The sequence below is a fragment of the Stegostoma tigrinum genome, chromosome 12 (assembly GCF_030684315.1).
Source record: "Stegostoma tigrinum isolate sSteTig4 chromosome 12, sSteTig4.hap1, whole genome shotgun sequence".
Lineage (NCBI taxonomy): Eukaryota > Metazoa > Chordata > Chondrichthyes > Orectolobiformes > Stegostomatidae > Stegostoma > Stegostoma tigrinum.
Genome location: NC_081365.1, coordinates 59,663,658 through 59,685,023, shown reverse-complemented (window position 1 = coordinate 59,685,023; position 21,366 = coordinate 59,663,658). Strand labels below are relative to the sequence as shown.

At 43.3% G+C, this 21,366-nt stretch overlaps 1 protein-coding gene across 1 annotated transcript in view; it reads left to right on the top strand.

The window, feature by feature from the left end:
* Positions 1–1,762: 1,762 nt before the first annotated feature.
* LOC125457112 (superoxide dismutase [Cu-Zn]-like) overlaps positions 1,763–21,366 on the top strand; it is a 45,463-nt gene continuing 25,859 nt past the window's right edge. The window contains exons 1-3 of the mRNA XM_048540845.2: positions 1,763–1,892; positions 4,313–4,409; positions 11,547–11,616. Coding sequence (XP_048396802.1) covers positions 1,818–1,892; positions 4,313–4,409; positions 11,547–11,616 — 242 coding nt within the window. The 5' untranslated portion in view covers positions 1,763–1,817. The remainder of the gene's footprint in view (positions 1,893–4,312; positions 4,410–11,546; positions 11,617–21,366) is intronic.

The following is a 21,366-nucleotide window of genomic DNA, read 5'->3' as shown; positions in this document are numbered from 1 at the left end:
TTTGGACTCCCCATCCCGTAGGCAAAGTCCTTGGCAATTCACTGTCCGTGCCCCTCATGATTTTATAAATCTCTATAAGGTAAGCTCTTAGCCTCTGATGCTCTGGGGAAAATAGCCCAGTCTATTCAGCCACTCCAGAGAGCTCAAACCCGCAAACCCTGCCAATGTCCTTGTAAATCTTGACAACTCTTTCACATTTCACAACATTCTTCTTATAGTTGGCAGACCAGAACTGCACACAGTATTTCAAAAGTGGCTTCACCAATATCATGTACAACCGCAGTATGACCTCCCAGCTCCAATAGTCAATGCACTGACCAATAAAAGGCAAGCATACCAGATGCCTTCTTCATTATCCTATCTACTTGGAACTCCATTTTTGAGGAACTATGACCTTGCACTCCAAGGTCTCTTTGTTCAGAAACATACCCCAGGGCCTTACCATTAAGGTATATAAGTCCAGCTCTGCTTTGCCTCTCTAAAGTGCAACACCTCACATTTATCTAAATTGGCTGATCTGATCAAGATCCCATTGTACTCTGAAATAGCTTTCTTCACGGTCCATTGCACCTCCAATTTTAGTATCACCTGCAAACTTACTAACCATACCTCCAGTGTTCACATCTATATCATTTATACAAATGAAAGAGCGGGCCCAGCATTGAGCCTGCTAGTACACTGCTGGTCACAGATTTCCAGTCTGACAGGCAAACCGCCACCGCCGTCTTCTGCCTTCAAACCACTTTTGTATCCAAATGGCTAGTTCTCCTTCTACTCCATGAGATCTGACCTTTTTAACCAGTCTGTCAATATGAACCTTGTTGAATGCCTTACTGAAGTCCATAAGGTCAGGTCCACTGCTCTGCCCTCATCAATCCTCCTCATTGACTTTTTCTTGAAAAAGTAATCACAATTTACCGCGCAGAAAGCCATGTTAATTATTCCTCAACTGGCCTTGCCTTTCCGAATACACGTGGCCCCTCCCCCTCCCTTGTGAGATATAGATTCACGTGCTCACAATCACAGAGTCAGTGGAGTCAAAGTCTTGGAAACAAGTAACCTGCGCTTTATTACGAGTCTGTAGAATCAGGTACCTACTGTTGCTTGAGGCACGCACAGGTCAGGGCATCTCCGCTTTTTATACATCATTTATCCGGCCAGCTCCTCCCCTTTTAGCTCCGTCCAGTCTGAGCTCCCAGGTGCACAATATTCCCATTACTTGCCTTGTCCCACCCTCTTCATACATCGCACGTTATGTTAATTAAGCAGCTTCGTAAGCATGGGGGTAAAAGTTAAGATGCATTCTCTCATTAGGCATGCGCTTCAACTATGTCTATTGTGCAAAGCTTAACCTTTTCACCCTCCGTGTATCTGCTAGCAGTTTTGGACCATTTCATTCTAGTTTCTAACCACTTGGCCCTTACTCCCTTTTCTTATCGCTCGGTTCAGTACTAGATGTCTTTTTGTTCAAAGCTAAGTCATTCTTTTCACTGCAGTTTAATCATCCTTATCTCACACCCCCAACAACTTGCCAACACCAATGTCAGGTCCCAATAGTTCCCTGAATTTCCTTGTTCTAATTTGAAGTTTAAGGTTATTTATTCGTTTCAAAACATAGGATTACTGTTGCCTACAGAAGTCTATTTTTTTTAATATTGATGAGACATCAGTAATTACCAGACCAATGTGGAAACTTTTTTGTCGATTTTATTCCATCAAAGGGCGCCTGCGTGAAGGGAGAGGAAGACTGCAATGCGGCTGCGCAGTTTGTTGGTTGCGTGTCCGACCGTTGTACCGGGAGTTGAAATTGGGACGTTATGGAGGTGAGGAAGGCCGTTTGTGTCTTGAAGGGTCCCGGTTCCGCTAATGGCACAATTTGTTTCAAAACAGCGGTGAGTGATATTTATTTCATGCCTGAACCAGTTATATCTTCACCTTTCGCGGGGCCAGATGACGGTTTGATCGGGAGGCACGTGCTAAGCTTTTGGACGAAGCGCCTGTTGATGGCGGAACAAATGGCAATTGCTTATTAATAAATCCATGTGTTGTTTTTTTTATTAAAATATCATTAATTTCCGCCACCCATACCCTCTCTGAAGGGTCTAGGCCCGAAACGTCAGCTTTTGTGCTCCTAAGATGCTGCTTGGCCTCTGTGTTCATCCAGTTTCATACTTTGTTATCCCGCCTTCCCTCCCCTTCACCTCCGTGGTGTTAACCGTTCTGAAAACTACTGTGAGCAACCAGCTGAGAATTGCACGAGTTGCTGCTTTCGGGTGACGTTGGGGAACTTGGCAGTTACTGAATGTGGAAGTACCAGATCCATATCATGCTCCAGGTCCGAAATAAGTCTCTCTCCTCCAGCCGCTGTTCGGCAGCTGATAGAAGCCGTTTAAACGTCGTGGTGTACATTGAGGTGGCGGCGACGGGATGTTTGTGAATAGGGTGCCTGTGAAAAAGAAAAAATGACAGGGGGAGTGAGTATATTGGTTTATTGAGTATTTTGTGTGTGACTGACTATTTCGCTTTGACAAGAGTGAGTGTGCATGAACGTCTGCCGTGTGAGGTGAGTTTGCGAGAGTTTAGCTTGACAGTGAAAATGTATTGCATGTTTGTGCTTGCTTACTTGGACTGATGTGTGGTTCTGCATAGTGTATGTCTTTAGTGTGAGTTTCCGTGTGTAATTATACATCTGGAGTTTACTTCTACAGTGGCGTATCTTTTTGAAGTCTCTTTGGCGTACGTGTCTGTTTTTGAGTGTACGTCTATCTTCTGAATTCTGCAGGAGTGGCAATCTCATATTTCGTTGTTCCGATTCATCTTTTTTCCCCTACTGCATTCATATGTGGGCATAGAGCTATGGAGCCTATCTGATATTAGAGTCCTTCTTGATAGCGCAAGATCTCTCAAGTTATGCCATTCGCTGTTATTGCCATATTTCGGTAGATGTTTATTCAATGCAAAGGTTTGGGAGATTTAAATAGCTATTTAAATGTGTTAGCGAATGTGTGTGGGATGAGTGGCAGCTTCATCAGGATACCAAGAGGTTAGGATGACTGGTAGGGCAAGTGGTAATTGGATACAGCAGCTAACTTGGCAGATGTGTAGGGTGGGAGGTGGTGGTTAAGTGAGATGATTGCGAGTGGGTTGGCAGATAGTTGGATGTTCAGGTGGAGTCAGGATCAAGAGAAAATTAGGGTATTAATAGGTTAAGATGAAGTTAGGATTGTTAAAAGATAGTCAAAGGATTGGGAGTGAAATTGACTGGCTTTGCTGCTGGACTTAAGTCATTGAACTTTTAATATTCAAAAGGGGGCTTGGTGTCTTGAAATGAAAACAGAAATTGCTGGGAAACCTCACATGTCTGGCCGTACCTGGCCAGTCTCCATTAATAGCTATCCGCCCTCAGACAGATTACTATCCACTCCTTTGCCTGTCCAACTGCTCTTCTTATCTTTGGGCTCTATCCCGACCTGTCGTTTACTCCTTTTACCTCTACTGCTCCATTCGGGCTCTGTATATAAACTGGCATTTTTCTAAGCTACCATCAGTTCTGAGAAAGTACACTGGATCTGAAACATTCGCTGATTTCTTTCCATAGATGCTGCCTGACTTGTTGAGCTTTTCCAGCGATTTCTGATTTACAGCATCCACAGTTCTTTTGGGGTTTTATGGTTTCTATAAAGATCTTGTTCACTGTTGGATTTGTGATAGAATGCCTCTGTCAAGGAATCTCCATCACAGAAAACATCTAAGGATGTGTGGCTTGGATTTGAAAATAGGCTGTCCTACCTGGGCGTCTGTTTCAAGTGTGTCCTCCCTCAAAACTTGTACTTACCTTTTTCAGCAATGTTTGAAATGTTGTCTGCTTTATGTCCCTACCAGTGTTCCTGTATAAATGTTGTTTACACTTGCCATATGTTTCCAGTTATTAACTTAATGTTGCAACATGTGCCTTTTTTAATACTTGTTAGTTTTGGAGCTGGAATGAATGAATGAATTAGCTATGTTGTCACTTGCACTCAAATGAGTGCAGTGCAGAGTTTGCAATGTCGCTGCTTATGGTGCCATCTGAGGTACAAGGTAACTTGGTATGGATACTTAAGTATTTGGCACAAAATTGAAAGAATAATAAAGTCTGTAAGAATAAAGGTGGGGGGGGGGGGTGCGCGTGGAGAAAGGTACTCTATTTACAAATCTTTCACTCCGGTGTGTTGCAGCACCTCGCCTCCAGACCACACCGGGCTTCAAAATTTGAGGCCTCCAGTCTAGGACTTGCCTCCGGGCTAATGACTGACTTATATTTATCTTGCAGGAAGGTGGACACTCGACTTGTATAAGCGGAGAAATTACTGGATTGACTCCTGGAAAACATGGATTTCATGTGCACACATATGGTGACATATCTAAAGGTATGGATGGTTACTTGTCATGTTGATATTTAAAGGAACATGGGAAAATCTGTTAGACTCAAATCATTTGGAAATAATTTGTAAAATGTACAGCTCAGAAGAAAAAAAAAATCAAATTCTAATCTTCTGAATTGGATAACTCCTTCTTAGCTTCCACAATAATTAATTAAAGTTCCATTTCAGTTAGGCATCTCACTGAACTTGATAGCAATCCATGAAATTCATAAATTTCACTGCAGCAGTTATTTAGTATTGATAAGTAATGTTGCCTTTCCATGATTTCAAATTTTGGCGGCCAGAAATGAAATGGATGCAGCTCTTGTAACATCTCGAGTGTTTAAATTTAACTTTAATAGTAATTGACTTGGTTCTTACAATTATAGACTAGGTTGGGAGAATTGACCTAAAAGAATCTGAATTACAGAACCGCTGAAGTGCCTTCAGAAAATATTTCGGATTTTAAGCTTATTACAATAAGCAGAAAAGAGATGTTTAATAGGGGTGGTGGTATCAATCAGTCCACTCTGAGATATTAGCTCGCAATTTCTGGTTAATTGGGCACTTGTCTTTTGCTGTGTTCTGTTCATTTGAACTCAATTTTCTTCGTTCTTGTGTGTTGGCTACTAAAAGTAACTGTTTATTAACTCTTGCTAGACAATAACTCTGTCCAAGGTGGCACCCTGAGCTCTGACTTGCCAACCCACATACAGTGTATGATAGGCCTTGAATTGCCAAGATAGTGTGTGGCCAACTTGATTTTTGTTTAAAAGTCATGGTCATCTTACTGCTGTCACTTCTTATTATCTCCTGATGCGTTTCCTAGGTTGTCTGTCACTTTGAGAGGCCAGTCCTGCCTTTCATAGGGGCTTTCTTTGTTCTCCGTAGAGTTTGGACTCTTATGCTTTCTGGGATTTATCTTCAGATAATAACACATGCATATAAGGAATCAAGCCTAATCAAGCTCTCCATGTCCTTCTAGGTGGCAGAGTTTAAGATTGGAATGTCACATTGAAAGAGTCTTGAGGTTCTTGCAGTAAATCTTGTGAGTAGTACACACTGCTGTCCTCTCTCGATGGTGATGGGCGTGAACGTTGTTGGATGAGGTTCCGGTCAAATGGATTCCATCAGTTTGATCAAGAATATCCTGATAAGATATAAATTTTGCCAGGTTGGAATCGTCCTGCTTTTTGTTGACTGGGTATGTCTGTATAAATGTTTCATATTGCTGGGTAGATGCCAGTGCTGCATCTGCACTAGAACAGCTTGACTAGGACATGGCTGGTTCTGGAGCACAAGTCCTCAGTCCTGTTGTTTTGAATGTTTTGTTGACTCTTGGTCACTTCTTGCCAGGTGAAGTGAATCAAACTGGATGAAGACTGCTAGGTGGAGAAAGGGTGGACTGCTTGAGGAGAAGGAGTTGGAACATTAAATCTTCACTTATGGCTGAAAATGGATCTAAATACTTCAGCCTGGCCCTGGATTTCCACATAATTGAAGTGGAGATTTTTGTGGAACACTTCGTTGTGTTAAGTGTCCACCATCACTCATGACAAGCTGTGGCAGGACTGCAGAGCTTATAGTGACTCATTAGTTTTGGATAGCTTAAACTGTCTGCATGCAACTTCTCTTGTTTGGTATGCAGATAGTTCTATGTTGTAGCTTCACCCAGGTTGACACCTCATTTTTAGGTATGCCAGATGTTCCACCAACAGCTGCTCTCTCTCTCTGTCTTGCGCGCGCACTCCCATCATCTCTGTTTGCGCTGAGCTACTTTCTTTTATTCATTCGTGATTTTTGAGAATTTATCTCAATCCTTAAATATCAGAGTATGGCATCTTGACCAGCTATGGTCCATGTAGTTTGGACGCGTCCAAAACCCTGTTGGGAAGGGAGTTCTAGGATCTTAATCCAAAACATTGAGGGAACAGCAACAGTTCCAAGTCACACATCAAAGTCACACATCATCCTGACTTGGAATGAAACTTGTGTTGCTATGCATCTACTGCCCTTGATCTTTATACTTGGTAAGGTTTGTAGATTTGAAGCGTGGAATTGGAGGAGGCTTGGTGCATTGTTGCAGTCTGTTTTAGATGCGGTATACTCTGTCATTGTGAGTTGGTAGTGGAGAAAGTGAAAGTTTAATATGTTGGATGGTGTGATAATTGGGCTATTTTGTCCTAGATGATGTTGGGTTTCTTTCACTTTTTTTTTGAACTGAACTCCTCCAGGCAGGAAAGGAATATTCCATGATGCTCCTGAATCATCACTTGTGGATGATGGACATGCTTTAAGAACTAAAGGAACAAACTATTTCCAACCTGTTGTGGCCATAATGGTGTGCATTTATGTGTGCATATCAATGGTGTGCTGGAGCAAGACAACTGATTTGGCAACATCTGTACAGAGAAAACAGTTAACATTGTGAGTGACCCTTCATCAGCAGCTTGAATTCTGTCCAGGTGTAGTGAATGGTACTGAATGAACACTCTGCAATCTTCAGCAAACATCTCCACATCTGATTTATATTGGCGGAGATGTATGGATAAAGCCGTTGCACACATCTGGGCCTAGGACACTAAACTGAGAAACTCCTTCAAATGACTTAGTGCTTAGATGATTATTGAGTTGTTGGAAATCAATCATCCTTTGATCCAGGTATAGCTCCAAACACTGAAGAGTCCCCACCTACCGTCAATCCTCAAGTGGAATAAACTAAGTTTATGCGCTGATTCAGAGAAAGTGGATGACATTCTTAACGAGTATTTTGCATTGTTATTCACCAAGGAGAGGGACATGACGGATGTTGGGGTCAGGGATAGATGTTTGCTTAGTCTAGGTCAAGTTGACATAAGGAAGGAGGAAGTGTTAGGTATCCTAAAAGACATTAAGGTGGACAAGTCCCCAGGTCCGGATGGGATCTATCCCAGATTGGTGAGGGAAGCGAGAGAGAAAATAGCCAGGGCCCTAACGGATATCTTTGCAGTGTCCTTAGACATGGGTGAGGTCCCGGAGGACTGGAGACTTGCTAATGTTGTCCCCTGTTTAAAATGGGCAGCAAGAATAATCCAGGTAACTATAGACATGTGAGCCTGACATCAGTGGCAGGGAAGCTACTGGAGACGATACTGAGGGATAGGATCTATTCCCATTTGGAAGAAAATGGGCTTATCAGTGATAGGCAACATGGTTTTTGTACAGGGAAGGTCATGTCTTACCAACTTAATAGAATTCTTTGAGGACGTGACAAAGTTGATTGAGGGAAAGGCTGTAGATGTCATATACGTGGACTTCAGTAAGGCGTTTGATAAGGTTCCCCATGGCAGGCTGATGGAGAAAGTGAAGTCACATGGGGTCCAGGGTGTGCTAGCCAGATGGATGAAAACCTGGCTGGGCAACAGGAGACAGAGGGTAGTAGTAGAAGGGAGTTTCTCAAACTGGAGACCTGTGACCAGTGGTGTTCCACAGGGATCTGTGCTGGGACCACTGTTGTTTGTGATATATGTAAATGATCTGGAGGAAGTTGTCGGTGGCCTGATCAGCAAGTTTGTTGATGACACTAAGATTGGTGAAGTAGCTGATAGTGAAGGGAACTGTCAGAGATTACAGCAGAATATAGATAGACTGGAGAGTTGGGCAGATAAATGGCAGATGGAGTTCAATCCGGGCAAATGTGAGGTGATGCATTTTGGAAGATCAAATTCAAGGGCGAACTATACAGTGAATGGAAAAGCCCTAGGGAAAATTGATAAACAGAGAGATCTGGGTATTCAGGTCCATTGTTTCCTGAAGGTGACAACGCAAGTCAATAGGGTGGTCAAGAAGGCATATGGTATGCTTTCCTTCATTGGGCGGGGTATTGAGTACAAGAGTTGGCAGGTCATGTTGCAGTTGTATAGGACTTTGGTTCGGCCACGTTTAGAGTACTGTGTACGGTTCTGATGGCCACATTACCAAAAGGATGTGGATGCTTTGGAGAGGGTGCAGAGGAGGTTCACCAGGATGTTGCCTGGTATGGAGGGTGCTAGCTATGAAGAGAGGTTGAATAGATTAGGATTATTTTCATTGGAAAGACAGAGATTGAGGGGGGACCTGATTTGAGGTCTACAAAATCATGAGGGGGAGAGATAGGGTGGATAGCAAAAAGCTTTTTCCCAGAGTGGGGGACTCAATGACTAGAGGTCATGAGTTCAAAGTGAGAGGTGGAAAGTTCTTCACACAGGGTGGTGGGTGCCTGGAACACGTTGGCAGCGGAGGTGGTAGATGCAGACACGTTAGCGTCTTTTAAGATATATTTGGACAGGTACATGGATAGGCAGGGAGCAAATGGACACAGACCGTTAGAAAATATATGACAGGTTGGACAGAGGATCTTAATTGGCGCAGGCTTGGAGAGCCGAAGGGCCTGTTTCTGTGTTGTAGGTTTCTTTGTTTACTGAGGCTTATTTGTGCTACACTCAGTCAAATGCTGCCTTGATGTCAAAGACTATCCTATTTAACATTGAGTTAATCTCTGGTTCCAGACCGAACTTGGACCAGTGTGTGCCCATCCCTAGTTGCCCTTGAACAGAATAGTTCTGAGGGTTTGGTGTCACCTAGACTAGACCAAGTAAGCATAGGAGATTTCCTTTTATCAAAAGACAAACAAGTCCATAATATATATTAAGATTTTAGATCCAGGAACTAAATAGGACCCAGAAAAATGAACAATACAGCATAAGAACAAGCCCTTCAGCCCTCCGAGCCTGTGCTGACATTTCCTGTGTATGACAAATGTTTGATCTCCAACTTTGCAGACAGCACAAGAGTGAACTGTGTGAAGAAAATGCAGATGCACTTCAGTGTTATCTAAACAAATTGAGTGAGTGGAAATGTGTGGTGGCTGAAATATAATGTGGATAAATGTGGGATTACATACTTTTGCAGCAAAAACAGGAAGGCAAATCATTATCTGAATGAGGGTAGATTGAGATAGAAGGACACCCAGGTTTCTACACTGTTGCTGAAAGCAAGCATGTCGTTGCATTAGGTAGTGAAGTCTTGCTGCAAGAGTACAGGGCCTTGATGAAACCACACCTGAAATATTCTGTGCGATTTTTGGTCTCTTTTTATTTGAGGGTGGTTGTTCTGGTTATGGTGGGAGCACAACTGAGGTTTCCCAGACTGATTTCTGGAATAACAGTGCTGATGGAGGAAGAGAACTGAATTGGTTAGGACTGTATTGGAGTTTAGGAGAATGAGGGGTGATCTTATCAAAAGGAAACCTATAAAATTCTAACAGGTCAAGACAAGATAAACACATTTTGTCTCCTGTTGTAGCCCAAGTCCATTCTTTCTTTGTATGGTTCAAATTCTCAAAAAAATCTTGAGGTATTCAATTGCATCAATTCTCTCAGCTATTTTGCATCAGGAGCTTCAAAAAGCAGTATTTGTGTTGGAAAGAAATTTCTTTCCAGCCTCCCTACCTGAAGGGATCAAGATTTATCCTCCGGCACTGTCGGATATTTAGGCAGTCAAGTCATCTTCTGGTTGAAGAAAGAGTCACTTTGCCTTCCACAATGACTTAATGCATATTTTACTTCTTTACAAATGCAGTCTGCCATTCCACTTCCTAAACAACGTCACTTATGAATGGAAAAGCATCTTTTTTTTTCTTCAACCTGTTTTGGATATGTTCTGTCACACTTCTGGAGCAGGTATGTCTTAAATTGGACTTGCTGGGCTAGAGATAGGGGCACTACTACCACACCAAAGAGTTAAAAAATCAGCCCTTTCCAAGATCAAACCAAGAATTTTTTGTTTAATCAAATGCTTTGGAGATGTTATCACATATTTCGGGAATAAGTGGGACTTCAACTTTAATTGCCTTCACTCCAGTTGCGCTGCAAGCAGCGAATATTCTGAACTGAAACCTCAATTTCTCCAATTATCCAGCATTCCCTACGCTTATCAACCTTGCCGAGGATGGGCGGGTGGATTTTAATTTAGATAAACTTGAGGTGCTGCATTTTAGACAAAGCAAATCAGCGCAGGACATACGCACTTAATGGTAAGGTCCTGAGGAGTGCTACTGAACAAAGAAATCTTGGAGTGCAAATTCATAGTTCCTTGAAAGTTGAGCCACAGGTGGACAGGATAGTGAAGAAGGCGTTTGGTATGCTTGCCTTTATTGGTCAGTGCATTGGCTATAAGAGTTGGGAGATCATGTTGTGGCTGTACAAGACATTTGCTGAGACCACTATGGAATACTAGATTCAATTCTACTCTGAGCTGTATGAAGGATGTTGTGAAACTTGAAAGGATTCAGAAAATGGTATATAAGGATGTTTCCAAGGTTGGAGGGTTTGAGCTCTCGGGGGAGGTTGAATAGACTGGGACTGTTTTTCCTAGAGTGTCGGATGCTGAGCAGTGACTTTGTAGAGGTTTATAAAACCCATGGGGGTGTCATGAATAAGGTGAATAGACAAGGTTGTTTTCCCTGGATGGAGGTGTCCATAACTAGTGGGTATACGTTTAAGGTGAGGGGCAAGATTTTAAAAGGGACCGATGGGGCGACTTTTTCACGCAGAGAGTGGTGTGTGTATTAGAATGAGCTGCCTGAGGAAGTGGTGGAGGCTGGTACAATTACAACATTTAAAAGGAATCTGTATGGGTGTATGAATAGGAAGGGTTTGGAGGGATATGGGCCAAATCCTGGCAAATAGGACTAGATTTGTTTTGGATATCTGTTTGGCATGGATGAGTTAGACCAAAGTGTCTGTTTCTGTGCTTTCTATCTGAGTACGACAAAACATTTGGTTGGTTTGCAGACGTTTCGGTCATCATACTAGGTAACATCAGTGTGCCTCTGAAGCATTGTTGGCCTGCCCAGCTTGTTATTGATGTGGTAGTTGGCCTCATTTCCAGTTCTGTTTTGTGTTGGTTGGTATGTGGGGTCTGTTTCCATATGTTTGTTCATGGAGTTCTGGGTTGAGTACCAGGTCTCTAGGAATTCCCATGTGTATCTTTTGGTTGGCTTGTCCCAGGATGGTTGTGTTGTCCCTGTTGAATTGGTGGCCTTCTTTCTCAGTGTATGGAAATGAGTGATACTTGGTTGTGGACTAGTCTTTCAAAGATTTTAAACCAATTTTTTTTTAAAAGGCTGTGGCAGTGCTGGACCTCATTATAACCCTTGTAATGAACCTCACGGAGCACCAGAAGACAAAAAGAGGTGAGTTTTATCTCAACAGTAAAGTTTGAAATGCTGAATAATTTATTGAAAAACTGTTACCATGTTAACTAATTTGACTAAGCACACCTTGAACTGTTAGCTTCACAATTGCACAGCAAATAAAGTAAATGTAAATACATGTGAGGTTATCCACTTTGGTAGCAAAATTGGGAAGGAAGATTATTAGCTGAATGGCTATAGTTTGGGAAAAGGGAAGTGCAATATGTGAGCTCGGTGTCCTTGTACGTGAGTTGCTGAAAGCGAGCATGCAGGTATAGCTGGTTGTGAAGAAGGCAAATGGTATAGAGATAGTAGGAACTGCCGATTGCTGGAGAATCTGAGATGACACGGTGTGAAGCTAGATGAGCACAGCAGGCCAGCAGCATCAGAGGAGCAGGAAAGTTTCTCGTTTCTGGTTGAGACCCTTCAGAAATGGGGGAGGGGAAGGAGATTCTGAAATAAATAGGGAGGCGGATAGAAGATGGATAAAGGAGAAATAGGTGGAGAGGAGACAGACAGATCAAAGAGGCTTGGTTAGAGCCAGTGAAGTCTAATGTAGGTGGAGAGTTAGGGAGGGGAGAAGTCGGTCCAGGGAGGACAGACAGGTGGGGGTGGGGCTTGAGGTGGGAAGAGTGGTTAGGGAGGCGGGGACTGGCTGGGCTGATTTTGGGATGTGGTTGGGGGAGGGGAGATTTTAAAGCTTGTGAAGTCCATATTGATACCATTGGACTGCAGGGTTCCCAAGTGGAATATGAGATGCTGTTCCTGCATTTTTGTTTTTTTTTTGGGTGGCGTCAATGTGGCAATGCAGGAGGCCCAGGATGGATGTATTGTCTGGGGGGTGGGGGTTGGGGGGAGGTGCGTGGGTGCGGAGTTCAAATGGTTTGTGACTGGGAGGTGTAGTTTGTGAATTGAGCATAGGTGTTCTGCAAAGCAGTCCCCAAGCCTCTGCTTGGTTTCCCCAGTGTTGAGGCCACAACGGGAACAGCGGATACAGTATATCACACTAACAAATGCACAGGTGAGCATCTGTTTGACGTGGAAAGTCGTCTTGGGGCCTGGGATGGGGGTGAGGGGGGGAGGTATAGGGGTAGGTGTAACACTTGCTTTGGTTGCAGGGAGAAGTGCCTGGTTTTTATTTTGGGGGGTGGGGGGGCGATGCGGGCAGCTGGAGAGGAGTGTGGAGCAGACAAGGGAGTCTTGTAGAGACTGGTCCCTCCGGAAAGCGCACAAGGGTGGGGAGAGAAAAACTTCCTTGGTGGTGAGGTCAGATTGATGGCAGAAATGTCAGAGGATGATACTTTGGGTTTGGAGGCTGGTGGGGTGGTACGTGAGGACGAGGGGGTTCTGTTTTGGTTATTATTGCGGATAAGGGTTGTGTGGGATGAGCTGAAGGATATTCGGGAGACCCAGTCGAGGGCATTTTTGATCACCTGCAGGGGAGGTTGTGGCTCTTGAAAAAAGAGGACATTTGGAATGTTCAGGAGTGGAATGCCTCATTGCAAGAGCAGGTGTGGCGGAGGTGAAGGAATTGGGAATAGGGGATGGCCTTTTTACAGGAAAGTGGGTGAGAAGAGGAATATTCAAGGTAGTTGTGGGAGTCGGTAGGCTTAAAATGGATATCGGTTCCCAGGTGGATGCCAGAGATGTAGACAGAGGGGGCTAGGAACGAGCGAGAGGTGTCATAGATGATCCAGGTAAACTTAAGGTTGAGGTAGAAGGTGTTGGTGAAGTGGATGAACTGTTGAGCTCCTCGTGGGAACACAAGGCGGTGCAAAACAGTCATCAATGTAACGGAGGAAGAGGTGGGAGATAGGGCCAGTGTAGCTTTGGAAGAGGGATTGTTCCACGTACCCTACAAAGAGGCAGACATAGCTTGGGCCATGAGAGTACCCATCGCCACCCCCTTTGTCGTAGCAGTGGGTGGAATTGAAGGAGAAGTTGTTGAGGGGAGGATGAGTTCGGATAAGCAGATGAGGGTGTCACTGGAGGGGGACTGGTCAGGCCTGCGAGACAGGAGTTGGGGTGGGGGTAGGTGGTGGAAGAGGAGAGATCAGGAAAGAGGCAGTCAGCACCTTTACTGGCCATCACAAATGGCAAATCAATAGACCCAGCCAATCTGGCAAACCTTTCAGCATGTCAAAAGCAGTGTCACAGGAAGGTTTGCAAGGGTCAGCACCATTTTCTTATCCTCAGATGTCTTGCACACCCTGCCACTCTACCACTCCATTGGCATCTGTTAGGTCTTAGTTTCTAGCAAGAGTCTGACTCACGGGGTGGTTTCAGGTAACTTTTTTTTTGCATCTTTTATGATCAGTCCAGCTTCACAACGTTTTGGAATGTCTTGATGTATGTGGTTTAAAGTTCGAACATGAACACACATACATACACATATACACATGCATACATACACATATACACATGCATACATACACATATACACATGCATACATACACATATACACATGTATACATACACATATACACATGTATACATACACATATACACATGTATACATACACATATACACATGCATACATACACATATACACATGTATACATACGCACACGCACACGCACACGCACACGCACACGCACACGCACACGCACACGCACACGCACACGCACACGCACACGCACACGCACACGCACACGCACACGCACCTTGCTACCGTGCTTTGTTTACTATCAGGTTAGAGTCGGTTCCCTACAGTGTGGAAACAGGCCCTTCGGCCCAACACGTCCACACCATCCCGTGAAGCATCCCACCCAGACCCATCCCCTGGTCAGCAATGCTGAGTTATCCCCTTGTAATTAGAAGACTGGTGAGGCATTGTGTGCAGTGCTAGCTTGCCTCAGCAATTCATTTGACACAGTTTAACTGTCGATCGTCCTTGACTAAGCAGCATAAAATTGCCAAGAGCTGCCCATAGCTAATGCAGCAGAAAAATATTTGCCGAATGCAGTCCAAGGAAGTCCTCTTGGGGCCGGTGAGGCCGGGGGAGGTACAGGGGTAGGTGCAGCACTTGCTTTGGTTGCAGGGAGAAGTGCCAAGGAAGTATTACTGCATTCAGCAATTAATTTCATGATGTTTCCCAGACACTTATCTCCCTTGAGGCTTTTCACAATGGACACAATTCAGATACATTCTTGCATAGATATTTGCTAGCTGCACCACTTTAACTGCTAATTAATTAGATACTTGCCTATCACTTCAGTACCTTTTTTCAAATTCCTTATTGATCTCGTCACAGGAAATACAAAACAATATTGATTTTTGCGAATTGTTATCCCAGTTCTAACAGTTTTTTTTTTGTGGTTACACCTAATGTTAGAATTCTTTAGCTAACAGGTTTTATGCCTTAGTCACTGGACACCCCTATCTTTGTACTTCTGTGTCTTACAATGTGTTAATGCAAGCCACGTTCCAATGTCTGTCCACTTCTCCCTGTAATGATATGGGTGCAGTTTTTAACTATCTGAGATTGGTTTGCTCTCAGATTTTAATTTGAATATTTTCTCAATGCTTTTCATGATAGGTGAATCTCTAACTACTTCAGAATCTACATCTGTGATTATCTGGAAAATTTTAATTAAAACCTACTTTTAATATTGTCACGGATTGACTAAGTAGTTCAAGAGCACTAATTGTGTGAAATGTTCTTATCTATTTATGTGTCAGTAACTGCAGCTGCATAGTCCATCTCCGTTCAGTAACCTTGAGTCTACAGAGCCTCTGTTCTACTTTTGAAGACTGCATTCGGCAAATATTTTTCTGCTGCATTAGCTATGGGCAGCTCTTGGCAATTTTATGCTGCTTAGTCATGGGCAGCCCTAACAGCATCTCACTAAGTTAGACTACACTTTTCAGTGTGTGCATGCATCTTGTCCACTTGAGCTCTCACCCACCTCATTCTCCCAAACTCATAATGCATACTGCATTCTATCCATCCTGCACTCCCAGTGGGGACATCTTGCTCTCACTTCTGCTCATAAATGATCACTAATTTTCTTGAAGGTGGTGCTTGCTAGATTAGCAAAAGAATTGCAATTGGTTAAACAAAGTTAAAACCCAACTCATTCATCCTGACCGTAAGGTTGTCTGACTTTCTAGCTCTAGGACTCATGCTTCTTAAGTGCTTGCGTGGATGGCTGACCTGGTGAATGTTGTGATCCTCAACAGCATTTTCATGCTCAGATATTATTGTTCACCCCTTGATTTCTTCTGAGACTTAACTCCACTTTCTCAGTTGCAGCTCTGAAGGACAAACCATGCCAGAATGAAGCCCATCCCCACCCACCTCAAGACGTGTTTTCTCTCGGACCAATTGGACTGTCACTTGAGGAACACTGACCATTATTGACTAAACCCCAGGACTGACTTGACAGGACAGCCTTGGCAATCCCCAGACTTAAGTCTCAATGATAATCTGACTGACCGTGACCTATCCCCTGGACTCTCAAGGATCTGGATCCCTGGACTTTGATAGGACCAAGTGCCTGACGGATCAAGGCAAACCCCGAGGATTGGAATAGGTCTGATCCCCACTGTCATCAGCTGCCTGCTGCTTCCTCTGCTAAAAATCAAGCTAAACCGAAGAGGTTGGCAGCCTGTAACTTGGTGCTCACTACCTTGTGAGCTAAGAATGCGGTAGAGCCCTCCAGATGCTGCTGGCAGCCTCCAAGTAATTGCTGAAGTCGGTGAGCACTGGGAAAACAATGTTACCCAAAAAGAAACTGGCAGCCTATAACGCTATACAATACAGTCAATGATTGTAAAGAAAGTAAGCTAAACACCATAAGATACTTGTGACAACGTCAGTATAAAAGCTTCCTGTGTAGTCACATGAAATAAATGACTATTGCTGCACATACTGCAACCTGGCAGAAGCATACAAGTCAGCTCCAGCTCCAAAGTAAAGTGTTGTAGACCTGAATAGTTCGCTGAGTTGATTCAAGAGCAGATCTTAGAAGGTGGCATGCTGATGAATGAAGAGTTGAGGAGGATGGTGGCCATAGAGCATGTATGTGCGTTACGCAGATTTAAGTGGTTATATGAAGCCCACGTCATGCATTTGGCAAACTGCCACTGCAAGGTACCCACTGTGTCCAATCTTAAGTTTTTGCACCATCTAATTTCATGTTGGAGGAGAGAAATTCAATGTGGGTGTCACTTGTGAGTTGGGGCCTCAATGAAAGGCAAGTACACTGATGTAAGTTAGTCACTAATCCATAAGAATTTCAAAGTATAGATAGCTGTGCAACTACAAGATCTGTGCTATGGAGCATGCCAGTATTAACACCCAAGAATATTCAATATAGCAAGTCGTTCACCACCTATGTTCCTCTCACTTGGGTGCAACTAGGAACAGGAGTAGGCTGTTCAGCCCTTTGAGCCTGCTCCGCCATTCAGTAAGATCATGGCTGATCTTTTTGTGGACTCAGATCCACTTACCACATTCTCACCGTATCCCTTAATTCCTTTGTTCAAAAAAACCTGCCTTAGCTTTAAAAACATTTACTGAAGTAGCATCAACTACTTCACTGGGCAAGGAATTCCATAGATTAACAACCCTCTGCGTGAAGAAGTTCCTTCTCAATTCTGGCCTAAATCTGCTCACTCTAATCTTGAGGCTATGCCCTCTTGTCAGAGACTCACCCGCCAGTGGGAACAGTCCGATGCCTAAGAGAGCGCCATGATAGCTAGAGAAATGTTGAACTTGTTTATAAATTCTGTAATTTTCAAGTGGAAGTAGCTTATGTACTTTTACAAGTTTTAGGAATAAATACTTTGCTGAAAAAGAACATGTGGGGAGAGCCTACATCTCTTCTCTTCCTACCAAAGTGCATAACCTCACACAATCCCTCTCTCTTTCACCTTTTTGCCCACTCTTCCAGCCTCTCTCCTTTTGCAGTTTCCATGCTTCCTCAACACCTTCTGTCCGTCCACCTTTATATCACCTACAAATTTAGCAACAGTACCTAATTTCTTTGTCCAGATTGTTAATATGCGACATGAATAGTTGTGTTCCCAACACTGAGCCCTGCAGATCTCCACTAATTACCAACTGTCAGCCTGAAAACAACATTTCAGCCTCTACTTTCTGCCTTCTACCAGTCTGCTGATCTTCTATTTGTGCCAGCACCTTGCCCTTAACACTGTGGGCTCTATTTAGCAGCCTCCTGTGGGGCATCTTGTTAGAGTCTTTCTGGAAACCCAAATAGATTATGTTCACAGGCTCTCCTTTGTTTAACTTGCTTGTTACCTTATCAAAGAACCCTAGCTGACGTGTCAGGCATGACCTCCCCTTAATGAAGCCATGCTGAATCATCCCTATTTTACCATGCACTTTCAAGCACCACTCAACTTATCCTTTAATAAACCTTACCACTCATGGACCTATCGCCTCCCTCCCTTCTTAACAGTAACATAATATTGCACAGCTGAAGTGTACACCACACAACAATCCCATGCAATTCAAACATTGATGGAGTGGAAGCCTTTTCTATTTGCAGTGCTGCAGGTTGGTGATAAGGCAATCTGAAAGCAGCATATCTGCAGTTAGTACCCTGCAGGTTGAGGGGCATCTGACTGCCATAGCTGCTTCACTATCACTGGCAAGGAGGAAAGGTATGAAGAAGTGGACTGTTGCAAAAATGACTTATGCTATTGGTAACTTCCCAGATGTATTTTGTGGATCAAGGATTGGAAGAAGCCAGTCAAGTCCCCAGCTGCTCCCTCTAGTGAGCCCGTTGAATAAAAGTTCAAGGTTGCTGTACCAGTTAACAGCCATAGGATGAGATTGCCACCTATTTATTCTGAGCACAAGTTTTCCTCCAAAAGATGGCATAGTCCAGAGACGATGGGTGAGGCCTCCTCAATTTGTAGTTGCATATTTAAACTGTTGAAGAAGGTGCCATTGAGGTCTTTGAGAGAATTCTAATTCACTTGTGCCTCCTGGATTGATTATGGCCCTGCTATTTTTTTCCCCCTGGAGGCTGTGTTCCAGCTGCTAGGGGTTGCTGTTACTGCCAGGCATACTGAATCTGTATTCTAATTGCTGTCTAATATTTTCCTCACTGAATCAGACAAGTTGCCATGACCGCAGTGATGGAGTTCACGATGTGAGCGCAGAATTTGTGGGAAATGTCAGGAAGATTATGCAATTTTATTCAAGGAACTTTGGAGTTCTCACATCCATAATAATGAAATATCTTTTACGTGTTCTCACAAAGCACCATGGAGGCATCCCAAAGAGGTAATACATATGCCTCTAAGGGACTGAGCTTCAATATAAACAAGTATATTTGACCACAGAAGTTTTCAATGTCAGTATGGGAATAGAATTCTTCCAGTTATTCACCATGAAGGATGCCCATCCCCAAGAAGGAAAAGGTTTCCTTCCACATCATAACCCATGCTGTTTCATATTTATAATTCAGTATGACAGTCTGGCAGATGAAATGCATTGTCTTTCAGAACCTCCATTGGAATCATAGAATCATACTTTCACCCCATCAAGTCTGTGCCAACGAAATCTATTCGAAACGTATTCATTCTACTTTCCCTTTTTGCTTGAATGGTATGAGATTTCAAGTTGTTTTATCAAAAGTTCAGAAGTTTGCCACTTCCAACTATTCCATTAGGCAGTGTATTCAGATTCCCACCACCTTCTGGCTGAGATTTACTTTTCCTCATATCCCTTCTAAGTCTTCCATTTAAGATTATGATGCCTTGATAATGAGCCTTCAACTAAGGATAATAGCTTCTTCTATCCACCCTGCCCACACCACATCATCGATACCTCAATCAGGTCCCTTGTAAGCCGCCTTGCTCTAAAGAACACGACCCAAGCTTATCCAGCCTCTCTCCATAGCTAAATTGCACCACCTAGGCAACGTCCAGGTGAATGTCCCCTGCCCCTCTCCAGTGCAGTGACCTATCTACATCTTGCCTACGTTGTGGTGACCAGAACTGCATAGAATACTCCAGGTGTGGCTTTTGTTCAACTCCAATATAACATTGCTGCTCTTAAAATCTATACCGTAACCAATAAAGGCAGTGTCCTGAATGCTATCTAAACCACCCTATTAACCTGTCTTGCCACCTTCTATAACACTTCAGGGTCCCTGTGTTTCTGAGTTTCTAGTGGCCTGCCATTTGCTTAGTTCTCCCTTGTTACAGCTTCCAAAATGCATGACCTCTTTCTCACACAGAGTGGAATGTGTATGGAATGAACTGGTAGAGGAAGTGATAGAGGCAGGTAAAATTACAACATTTAAAAGATATTTTGTACAAGTACATGAATAGGAAGGGTTTCAAGGGATATAGGTGAAATGCAGGCAAGTGAGACTGGTTCAGTTTAGGATACCTAGCTGGCACGGATGAATCGGACTGAAGGGTCCGTTTCTGTGCTGTTATGACTCTGACTTGCTTGGAGTTAAATTCCATTTACTATTCATCAGTCCATCTGGCCAGTCTGTCTATATATTCCTGTAACCTAAGCTGACTTCCTTCCTCTTGGCCGATCTTTAAAGTTATTGTGCAGTTAAATTTTGATCCAGCATAACAAGTTTGTAATGCTGTGCTCGTGAGAGTGACTTGCAGACTCTACCAATAATGCACTGATTTCCTACAATCCCTCATTCCTTTTTCTATTGCTACACCTCTGGCCCTGGTGATTTCTCAGGGCACCGCTCCACCCAGTTTTGGTTGAGCCCTTTTACGTCACTCCTGATATACTTGAACATTCTCATGCTTGTTGGCTCTATGGACCTACACCAGGTAGGCACAATTGTTACTGTGGCTTGCTTGAATGCTACCATCACCACCACGACCACCTACAGCCCCCAATCTCCTCCCATATCCCAGAAACGAATTGATACTTTGTCCAAGACTTCATGTATTGCCCCTAATAAGTACCCTGATCCATTTATTGACCTAAATCCTATAATAAGTGACTGTATTGCACTCCAGGATTGACTTAGCAGAACCATCCTGAAACTATAGTTCACCTTCCATCTCCTCCTGATTAAGACATGTACTACCTGTAATCTCTGGACTGCTTATATTTTACCTGCAGGACTGACTGCCTAATTTCCAGGCTGCAAGGACGCTGATCACTGATACATACTGACTGTGGATTGAAATGATCAGTATCTTGACTGATGACAACTCTGATTCATTCAAGATTCTGCAGCCTGCTGTACACAATCTTGAGCGCCATCGTCTCCAAGTTCCCTCAGCTTGCATGCCATAGTGAATAAAAGCTTGCATTTGTGTCCTCGATTTCCAGTTACTCATGATTTTAATGTTCTCCTGCCTTACCTCCTTGATTTTTACTTTCGCTTTAACTCCAGATTTCCGTTCAACTTGCATTTTTATTTGTTACAATTGTCAGATATTCATTGTCACGACATTCCTCACCTTTGAAATTCCCAGATGGACTGTCCCATATTGACAGTTCCTTCCACTTTTAAAACTCTACCTTGAATATATTTATGGTTTTCATATTAATCTCTCTGCTTTGACTCCCTTTTCCCACAGGTTTAATGATGACTTACCTTTTTTTGGACCTGGGAGTTCTCTATAAGTGCAAGTGTGTCTCATTGATAGAAGAGTCAAACTTTTCGGCAGAATTCCTTTTAGACCTTTACTTGGCTGAAAACTTGTTGGAATAGAAATGTATTGACAGGCATAATTGTTCATTTGGCAGCAGGTTTGTTTTGCATTTCTGCCAGGTGCTGAA